At 39.9% G+C, this 11,097-nt stretch overlaps 1 protein-coding gene across 1 annotated transcript; it reads left to right on the forward strand.

The window, feature by feature from the left end:
- The first annotated feature begins 232 nt into the window (after window positions 1-232).
- On the forward strand, window positions 233-11,011 carry LOC122565254 (iron-sulfur cluster assembly 1 homolog, mitochondrial-like). Its single transcript, XM_043721029.2, has 4 exons — window positions 233-336; window positions 5,626-5,679; window positions 8,128-8,233; window positions 9,796-11,011. Exons 1-4 carry the CDS (start codon window positions 256-258, stop codon window positions 9,942-9,944), a joined length of 390 nt encoding a protein of 129 aa, XP_043576964.1. The 5' UTR covers window positions 233-255; the 3' UTR covers window positions 9,945-11,011.
- The last annotated feature ends 86 nt before the right edge of the window (window positions 11,012-11,097 follow it).

The following is an 11,097-nucleotide window of genomic DNA, read 5'->3' on the forward strand; positions in this document are numbered from 1 at the left end:
CGTCTAGTGGCTGAGGCCAAACCCTGGGTTTAAAGCACCTCAGTAGCAACCGAGCTCCACAAACATTTGACAGAAAGAAAATGAGAACCGAGTCGCTGATAATGGAGAGAAAAAGAATGCACTCCCCCAGCTCGGACTCCATCCCTCACTGTTGCTATGACGCCATCCGTTGGCATAACACAATACGACGCGCTGTGATTGGTCTGCAGGCAGCCACTCAGAGACGGCGTTGTTGAAGGTGACGCCGGAGACAAGATGGCGACGGCAGTGAGGGCGAGTGTCCGAGCGGCGAGAGATCGGAGGCTGAGGGTCCCAGCGAGAGCGGCTCTCCTGCTGGTAAGGACAGGGAGTGCCGGGGGTAACCCGTGGGCGCGGAAGCTGTGCTCAGGAATCTGAAAGTTCTCATCGTCACCAGGTCCTAATGTTTTGCCCTCGGCCAGTACCAGGCAGTTATGTAGATCCTGTACTGAAAACAACAAAGTTAAAAATCACCCCCCCCCCCAGGCCATCACCGGCATCTCCATCGTGAAAACAACAAATGCTGGAGATTACAGCGGATCAGACAGATTGTAGAAGCTGGGTTATTAACCTTGAAGAGAAGGTTCCGAGGAGCGCAGTTCAAGATCGTGGAGGGGTTTGGAAAGGCTCCATGGGATGAAGTTGTTCCCATTGGCAAAGTGATCCACGTAAAATCAGAGACTCGACTTTTAAAGTGATTGGTAAGAAAGGTAACAGCGAGATGATCTGAAACAATTATACAGTGAGTGGTTGGGGTCTGGAATTGACTTGCTGACAATAGGGTAGAGGTAGATTCAGTTTGAGAGATGCTGAAGATTTGAAATCAGAACAGGAGAAGTGTTGGGAAAGTCCAGCAGACCAGGCAGCATTTCGGGAGAGAGAAAACAGCATTTTTTTAAATTGCAAAAGTCTACTTCATTCATAAAAAATCTTTATCTACAGGTATTATAGCAGTTCCAAAAGGCCTTTGCATATCAAGAAAAAAAAACAAACATTGACATTCTCTGCAATTGCAGTAAGTAAAGGCATTTCTTACTCCTGCAGTAGGGTATTTACATATGTGGAGGCAGTGAGAGGGTCTGATAACTGAACAGACCCATATTAAACTTTGACAGAAAGACCTTGGACAGTGGCCTTTCCCTACTGCACCAGGGCAGCAGCTGACCCAAGCTTTAGTGCATCCCTCAGTATATAGACCTGAATTTTGGAATGTGCCAGTCTGCAACACTCGGTCGAGGTCAGTTGTTTGCACTGGAAGATGAGGCAAGTTTCAGGCAGACTAAAGAGTGTCTTTCGCCAAGTTGATGGTCATCCAGGTGCAATTTATGTTTCTATTGGTGTGTGCCCTGGGATCACAGAGTTGTGCATCATGAAGATGCTTGGAACGAACCTCATCAAAAAGCACTGCTTCTCTCTCCAGACCTCCTTTGCAGGCACATCCCAGATGGAGAAATATGACATTCTGTTTGCCAATGCAGCTGCTTCAAGGGCAGTGGAGGTGGGGCACAGAGACAGGGTATATATGAAGGATCTGACAGGCAGTGCCCTTCTCACCACTAGCCAGGCTATGTCTTGGTACTTGTAAATTTCTGATCACAATGCATTCTAGCAAATGACTTTGATAGTTTGTTCAGGGACCCACCCTGAGGATCCACCCTCTCCTTTTCTTGCAGGATCTTGAGGATGTTACATGCTGACCACTCCCTGATGGACTTGAGGTCGAAGGTGTTTCTCTTTACGCATTTTTCCACAAAGGTCAGATAAGTCGGAATGGTCCAGCTACTTGGACCATTCCATGGTGCCGAGACTAGACCCATCCGTCTCAACACCAAGGTCAGGTATAACCTCAGTACACAGTGACACTTGGAGTTTGCAAACTGAGGGTCTGCATATGGCCGAATGCACCCATACACAAAGATGGCCATCAGGATAAGGGCAAATTTGGTTAAGTTCCTTGCTCTGCCCATCCAGAGCTTTGTACATGGTATCCCTGCAAAACAGTGCACCTTCAGCCTCCAGATGAAGGTGGCTCGGGAGACTGCAAAGGTGCAAATTTGAGGAATGGGTTAGAACTGTGCCTCGTGCAGCAAAACCGAAAGTACCTTACACCTAATGACCAGGTTTTTACCTACAATGGAGAGAGAGCAGTGTTCCTATAAGTCCAGTTCTGCCTCAGCTTGGAGATACACTCCTTCCAAGTTTTTGTATATTCCTCTGAACCATATTCCCAGCAAGGCTAGTATCACTCCTTTAGAACTGAAGTGAGGTGGAAAACTGATGTAATTTATACTGTAGAAAACGATGAGGAGGAGCAACTGGAACAGAAGGGAAGGGCAGCAGGTGGTTAGAGGGCAAGTGAAATTAGAATTATGGACTTCTCAGAACAAATGATAAAAGGAGTGGTAATAGTTGGTGAAAGTGATAGTTGTAGAATGGTGAGAATAGCAGGATAAAGGTTAGCTCTGCGCAAAGAAAACCAATGTTAGGAAGTGGGGAAAAAAATTTTGAGTGCAGAATTCCTGGTGTTAAGACGTTGAACTCAAATGTTGAGTCCGAAAGGCGGAAGGGGTATCTAAAATGAAAATGAGCTACTCTTCCAGCTTGTGTTAGACGTCACTGGAACACTGCAGCAGACCTGCGACAGAAATGTGAACACAACATCAAGATGGTCTTGTGAAATGTTATTGAGATGACAATTTCAAGCATTTTCTGTTTCTTTTAGGATTTCTAGCATCTGCAGTATTTTGCTATTTTAAATAATAAATTACTCTGATGCAAGTTGGTGTCATAATGCCAATGTCAAGGCTCTGCTATTGATTGTCTGTGCCCTCATCCTTAACCTATAACTTTACCATCACTCTAATATAGCTAATATGAATGTGTAATGCTTACAAAATGTGTACTCTAAGCCCTGCCTGTCATTTTAACACCACCACCAACTTTTGAGAATTTATAAATATGATTTGTCTATATATATATATATATATATATATATCGTACATCAGAAAATATTGCATCTGCAGTTATATTATTGATTTTGATTTGATTCAGATGATTTTGATGAAGCCCATTCACCTGTGATCTCACCTCAGGAATTGTTAGTCCCCACTTCAAACATTAGTCAAATTCCCAGCAATTCCCAAGGATTCAAAACTACATTTGGAGTCCTATTTGAATCCAGGGACTCCCTTATTTTTCTTCTGTATTCTGGTATCCATGACCTCTTTGTAATAAACTACAAGACCACACATTCACCAGTGGCTGAGCTATAACAGTTTCCAATTCTGACAACTCCCAACAGTGACTTCACATGAAAACATGAGAAATGGAATTAATACATAACAGCTCATAAAATCTGTTCTGCCATTCATAAAAGTCATGGCTGAACTTTCACATAGGGTCTATTTCATAAGGGTTTTCATAGTAACAAAACAAAACTCCAGCAATCTCTTTCTTGAATATTCTCATTAATTAAGCATCCACAAGTCTGTGAGATAGATGCTTATAAATATTCACACCTGAGTTGAGAAATTTCTCCATGTCTTAGTTCTGAATTGCCAGACTATTGCCTTCAAATATGACACCTAATTCAGCGTGGGAGAATAGAGGTTGAACTTTTCATAATATCTTGTGATTGTAAAACTTCCGACTCACCATATTTTGGAGAGGCAGGGACTGATTTGGGATGGTCATTGTACATGTGAATTTGTCTCTCTCAAACTTGATTGAGTTTTTTTGAGGATGTGACCAAGAGGATTGATGAAGGCAGAGTGGTAGACATTGTCTGCATGGACTTTAGCAAGACTTTCAGCAAGGTTCCACATGGTAGACTGGTTAGTGAAGTTAAATCACATGGAGACTGAGCCAATTGGATACAAAATTGGCTTGACAGTAGGAAACACAGGATGGTGATAGAGGGTTCATTTTCAGACTGGAGGCCTGTGACCAGCAGTGTTCCGCAAAGATCAATGCTGGATTCACAGTTGTTTGTCATTTATATAAATCATTTGGATGAGAATATAGGAAGCATGGTTGCGGATGACACTGAAATTGGTGGTATAATGGACAGTGAAGAAGGTTATCTAAGGATACAATGGGATCTTGATCAGGTGGGCCAATGAGTGGCAGATGAAGTTTAATGTAGAAAAATGCAAGGTGTTGCATTTTGGTAACATAAATTAAAACAGGACTTTTCACAGTTCATGGTAGGGCCCTGGAGAGTGGTGTTGAACAGAAAGACCGAGGGTTTTAGGTATGCAGTTCTTTTGAGTTGTCATCGCATATAGACAGGATGATGAAAAAAGTGTTTGGCAGACATGCCTTCATTGGTCAGAGCATTGAGTATAGGAGTTTGGGTGTCACGTAGGGCTTTACAGGACACTGATGCCACTTTTGGAGGACTGCATACAGTTCCTGTCGCCCTGCTATAGGATCTTATTAAATTAGAAAGGGTGCAGAAAAGATTTACAATGATGTTACTGGTACTGGAGGTTTTGAGTTATAAGGACAGCCTGGATGGGCTGAGACTTTTCTCCCCAGAGCATAGGAGAGTGACTGTCGACTTTATAGAGGTTTATAAAGTCATGAAGCATAGATAAGGTGACTAGCAAAGGTCTTTTCTTTGGGTAGGGGCATTCAAAACTAGAGGGTATAGCTTTAGACTGAGAGGGGAAAAGTTTAAAAGGACCTGGGGTACAACCTTTTAACATAAAATATGGTTTATAGGTCGACTGAACTGCTGGAGAAAGTGGTAGGTGCAGGGACAGTTACAACATTTAAAAGATATTGGACAGGTACACAAATAGGAAAGGTTCAGAGGGATATGGGCCAAACTCAGGCAAGTGGGACCTGTTTCGTTTGAAAAGTCTGCTTAGCATGGACAAGTTGGACAAAAGGGTCTGCTACTGTGCTGTATTGACTCTAAACAATATTACAAGATATTTACTAGTCATAGCATCTAGTACTTGCATCTAGCACAGACCCTCAACATGATTGTAAATAGAAAATAAACTCTTTAACCAGAGAGTAACATAATTGATCTATGCTGACCACTTCTGATATGGAGCCATAAATGTACAAGTAGCTTCCTGTGTCCATTGATTGATAGATCAGCTTTCCATTGGGGATCTACATCCACAATTCAAAGTCACAACTTTGCTTATATTACCATGAACAATGACTGGGAGATTAGCTGGCAGTGTAATACTTCTCATCCGGCTCCGTTTAGGTACTGTTAAATAATATATAATGCTATTGGCAAAGATAGCTCATCCAGTTCATACAAAGGATCATTTTAGCAATATGGTCATTGTTGCTGTGTTTGTAGTTGTTACAAAGCTACAATAGTCAATTTTCTGGAGTTACCACCAAACTGAAAATAAATGACCAATTAATTTGAGATTCATGTTAGTTGAGAGAGACATAACACCGTGGAATCATTAACATTCCTCTAGAACAGAAAAGGAAAATTGATTTAAGTTGTCTTCTGAACTATAGCATTCACTTCAGTGGTATAGCTACAGTCAAATAGTGTCTTCAAACCTCTTTTTTTTTCCTATCTGTAACAATTTAGATTTTTAATTTTGTATTTATGCTTTTCATTTTCAGACTTCATCTGCCATCAACAGAATCAAGACTCTACTGCAACAGAGACCAGAATGTGTACGTGAAATTGTACTTGTTTATTAATTAAGAGTTTAAGTAGATGAGATTTTTTTTTTTCTCTGAAGGTTGTGCAGCTTTGGAACACTGCCTCAGAAGGCAGAGGACATGGGATCATTGAATAATAGACAGAGGTGAATAGATTTTGGTTAGGCAATAGAATTAAGGCAGTGTTCATTGACATCTGTGGGCAATTGTGCATTCACACTCATTTGGGAACAGTCATGTTTCTAAGCACTGACATCATCACATACACTTGCTGTGATGTCACATGCCAATGTATCACTGCACATGTTAGGCTTCAGTGGTGGAGAGAGGTCACAGAAGCAGGGACAAAGGAAGCCCAGGAGCCAGGAGCTTTTGCCGTCTCTGACTATCTTCCACCCCCTACTCCGCTCTGCCTCCACTCCTGATCTCTCACCACACTCCCAAGTCAAAATCTCTCTCTTCCCCTCTGTTCCGATCTCATCCTCTCCTTCCCCACCCTCAAAGTGCAGGATTCTACTCCCCCACCCTGCAATTCTGAGCTCTTTGCCCAATTTCTTGTTCTTCCTTCACAATACGTTTTTACTTTATGCAATAAGCTTTCCTGCTGCACCTTGTCAACTGCCTCACAAAATCCAAGTACACTTCATGAACAGATGCCCCTTATCCACAGCACAGAACTCCAGTAAGTTCGTTAAATATGATTTCCCTTTTACGTAACCACACTGACTCCTTCCTTGACTTTTTCTAAGTGCCAGTTATACCTCTCTAATGATTGATTATAACACTTTTGACAGAAGAACCGAGGCACAATTTAAAATTAAGAGGAATACAATTTAGGACTGAGAGTGGAGAGTCTTTGGAATTCTCTAACCCTGAGGTCCATGGAAGCCCAGTCTTTGTGAATAATGTGGACGTTGATAGTTTTTTTTCATTATATATGGCATGAATGGTTATGGGAATTGTATGGTTGAAAGGCAATGAAGTTTCGATCAGCCACGATCATATTCAATGGTGAAGTGGGCTGAATGGCCTAATTCTCTTATGTTCCAAGACACATGTTAAGCTAATTGGCTTACAAATGTGGTTGCCTGCCTTTTGAATAGAGGTTACATTTGCTACTTTGCGGTCATAGAGTCTTAGTCATAGAGATGTACAGCTGGAAAACAGATCCTTCGGTCCAACTCGTTCATGCCGACCAGATATCCTATCCTAATTTAGTCCCATATCCCTCTAAACCCTTTCTATTCATACATCCATCTAGATGCCTTTTAAATATTGTAATTGTACCAGCCTCCACCACAGCTCATGGCAGCTCATTCCATTCATGCACACCCTCTGCATGAAAACGTTGCCCCTTAGGTCCCCTTTTAAATCTTTTCCCCCCCTCACCTGAAACCTATGCCATCTAGTTCTGGACTCCCCCACCCCAGGGAAAAGACCTTGGTTATTTACCCTATCCATGCCCCTCATGAATTTATAACTTCTATAAGGTCACCCCTCAGCCTCCGATGCTCCAGGAAAAACAGCCCCAGCCTATTCAGCCTTTCCCTGTAGCTGAAATCCTCCAACCTTGGCAACATCCTTGTTAATCTTTTCTGAACCCTTTCAAGTTTCACAACATCCTTCCCATAGGAAGGAGACCAGAATCGCATGCAATATTCCAAAGGTGGCCTAGCCAATGTCCTGTACAGCCACAACATGACCTCCCAGACCTTCTCAATGCTCTGTCCAATAAAGGAAAGCAAACCAAATGCCCTCTTCACTATTCTATCTACTGCAATTGTGGAGCCTTTCCAGAAACTTGTGAATTCTGGAAAATTAACACCAACACATCTTCTGCCCCATTAGCCACTTTTTCGAAGACCCTAGAATGCACTTACTCAGTACACAGAGGCTTATCAGCCTGCAGCTCCATGACTCGCTGACTTAAAATCTGAAACTCCATCCCGAAGAGCATTCTGGATGTATCTACACCAAATGGGCTGCAGCATTTCAAGCAGGCAGCTCATCACTGTCTTCTCAATGGCAACCAGGGATGGGCAATGAATGCTGGATCACAACCCTTGAATAATAAAAAAAAAGCATGGTCCCACTTCCCTGGCGATTGTAATTTGACTAAGCTTCTCTCCTCATTTCACCCACTAATTTATAGCTATCACTGGAACATTGTGTGTCTTCCATAGTGAAGCATTGAGCAAAAAGAATTCTGCCATTTTCTTTTTTACTTACCATCAACTCCACATTCTCATTTTCTAGAGGACTAGCACTCTCTTAATTATTCACATGATTTAGATATACCTATTTTTCTTACAATCGTATTGAAAAGATAGATTATGTTATTATGTTTCAATGTTCTAAGGACCTTTATTTATGATTTTATATGTAAGTATTTATTAAAACTGCACTAATCCTGCTTTAATGCAACTTGTTGTTTATAGAGTTTTCCCATTTATTCTTCAGGTTGGTTTGAAAGTTGGAGTCCGCACTCGTGGCTGCAGTGGTCTCTCGTACATGATAGAGTATGCAACAGAGAAAGGGAAGTTTGATGAAGAAGTTAATCAGGATGGTATGCAATGTTAGCAATCTCTTAATTCATGGTGAAATCTGTTTGTCAAGTCTGCCACATTTGTTTTTGAAACATCAATCCAAACTAAGCATTCTTGGTTTGCTGGGAATTTATTTTCCTTTTCGTTTATGTATGTTAGCTTTCAAGCCTCACATTTTCATAATTTTCAAGTCAACAATTTGCAGCAAGTGGTCTGTTGCTTGTGCTTGCTTTACATTAATGAATTTTCTTCAGAAAGTGAAAGAGAACTGACTGATGGTGTTTGTTTGACGTGTGGGAAACCTTGTCTTTACAAGGAATATGGAACTTTGATTTCCAAAGGAAGATAAACAAAAAAAAAATTGAATTAGCATAGAGCCATTCAGGTTGTCTCAATTTAAAGCATTTTAAGCGTATTCACTGTTGTAGTCAGAGCAACCAATTGGTCCACAGCAACCCCCCACAAGCAGCAACATGATAATGACCAAATAATCTTGTATTTTGTGATATTTATTGAGGCAAAGTATTGGTCAGAATACTGGCAATAATTTCCTAGCTTTTCACAATAATGCCAAGGAATATTTTATATCTGCCTTGGGTTCAGTTTGATGTATCATTCAAATGATGAGACCACTGTCAGTATAACAGTCTTTCAATAGTGCTTTGGCATGCTAGGTTGGAGTTTTGTTTATGTTTCTAGAGCAAGACAGATGCACAACCATTTGATTCGATAGTAATTTGTATTTAAAGTAATAAAAGACACTTTGTAGAAGAGTTTTATAAAGCAGCATTTAACAGTGATCTGTCTAAGGTATATTAGAGTGAAATGCCAAAAGTTTGGTCAAAGAGAACTTTTAAGAAAAGTCTTAAAGAAGTAAAAGTAGAAATGCACAAAGATTTTGAGAGGAACTCTGGGGCTTAAAGCCTACTGAACTGAAAACAGAACCCCAGCGGTAGAGCCGCTAAAACTAGGGATTCTCAAGAGGCCAATATTAGAGGAGTAACAAAACTTATGGATTGGTGAAAATCAAGGCCATGAAAGGACTATAGAATAAGTATGAGCACTTAAAATCAATGTTACCTTGACTAGGGCCACTTTAGATCAATGAGTACAGTGATAGATGAACTGGCTCACACTTCTTGATTCACACATATACCGTATTTACTGTGGTTAGATTAGACTAGTTTCGATTATATTGTCACATGTGCCTGAGCACAGGTGTACAGAGCTCTCCAGCGCCATCTTAAAATATAATAGTCGAATTAACAAGAGCCGAAATCAAAGGCAAAATCCAGATCTCCATCCCTGCCATGAATCTTCAGCTGGTCTCACCAATATTGCCTGTGCTGAGGAGATTAAAGTATGTGTAAATGAAACAAGGATGCTTCAGAAAAAACTCACACAATGAGTAGTTTGACAAGAATATGCTGCCTGTAAATTTAATGGATGCAGGTTCACTTGAGGTATTCAAAAGGACAGACTGTCTGCTGTAAGCTTTTGATCATTCAATTAATGAATATTTTAAAAACTGCCTTATTCTACACTATTAACTAGTCCATTCATTGCATTATTTCATTTTCAGGTGTGCGTGTGTTCATTGACCAGAAAGCACAGTTAACCCTACTAGGCACAGAAATGGATTATATTGAAACAAAACTCTCTAGTGAATTTATTTTCAATAACCCAAATATTAAAGGAACATGTGGATGTGGTGAAAGCTTTACTATGTAATTATTCAGAAAATAAATATGTATATAAAATTAAGCTGGCGTGATTGCATTGTTGAGCTTTGTAATTTTCTCTGATTTATTTAAATATAATGTCTGTGGATTCTTACAGTAAAACAGTACAAGTCTGAGATTACCAAAGGGAACTTTAAACCTGTAATAGTGACATCCGTCACTCAGTTGCAGATTTTCACCTATGTTTGCATCAATAATTAACCCTTTAGAAAACAAGAATATAACTGTTCTCCTTATTTTGAATACAGGAAGCGTGTGATTAGAATCTTGTACTCATGTCAGTGTTCAATTTAAATACTTGGAATAGAAAAGTTAAAAGTCCAAAATTTTTTGCTGTCCCTTTTTGTATAAAGAATGATCATTGCTGATGCCTTGCTTGATCGTGTGCAGTCTTTGGTGGTGGTGTGTATAAAACTGAGTAGTGCTTAATATTTTTACACAAGGTGGAAAGGGATTATTTGGTCAAGAGTAACTCTAAAATATACATCCTAGTTGTAAGTAATAGTTTGCCTGAACTCTCAGGCAGTTGTGTACTCTGGGCTTTTGATTTCTGTCCATTTACAGAAGTGCCTAAATCAGCAAATGAATTGAGATTTAACACCACTCTGGCAATTTAGTGACTTGTGGATGCAAGTGTTATTATTGTTGTATTGCTTAACATGTACAGATAATTAAACAATTATGCATTTGTTAACAGACAGGAATTTGTGTTGATGCAATAATTGGAGTGCTGAAAAATATAGGGGACCCCAACTTAAGAGTTCCTGTATACAAACAATGCCATACAGGGATGTAATTTTAAAGATCTAATATTTGAACATTGCCTATACTTACAAATGGCTATTTTATATTGTCCTGCATTGTGCTGCAACTTGGAATGGACTCAAGAACGGAACTCCTTTGCAATATGGGGAATGCCTGTAATTTCATGATCTTGGATGTGCGACAAGTTCATTAAATTGCTGTATATGTTAGCAGTTTAAGCCAAATGTTGAAAATATATTTTTATGGTATATAAATAATTTGTATGAAAACAAAATAAAGTTAAAGAATTAGTATATTTTGCTGAATTTATTTTAAATTTACATTTTAAAAATGGGATTAGAAATCTTTTGGGTGCAGAGTACACAACAAAAGATAAA

This window comes from Chiloscyllium plagiosum, unplaced genomic scaffold (genome assembly GCF_037043375.1).
Source record: "Chiloscyllium plagiosum isolate Xiang-an unplaced genomic scaffold, Cpla_swu_hap1 HiC_scaffold_28, whole genome shotgun sequence".
Classification (NCBI taxonomy): Eukaryota; Metazoa; Chordata; class Chondrichthyes; order Orectolobiformes; family Hemiscylliidae; genus Chiloscyllium; species Chiloscyllium plagiosum.

What these genes read in the sequence shown, in the direction of transcription:
- LOC122565254 (XM_043721029.2), top strand. Translation starts at nt 256, where the DNA reads ATGGCGACGGCAGTGAGGGCGAGTGTCCGAGCGGCGAGAGATCGGAGG. An exon ending in TGCAACAGAGACCAGAATGT is followed by an intron (nt 5,680 to 8,127) that starts GTACGTGAAATT and finishes TTTATTCTTCAG; the next exon opens with GTTGGTTTGAAAGTTGGAGT. An exon ending in TGAAGAAGTTAATCAGGATG is followed by an intron (nt 8,234 to 9,795) that starts GTATGCAATGTT and finishes TTTCATTTTCAG; the next exon opens with GTGTGCGTGTGTTCATTGAC.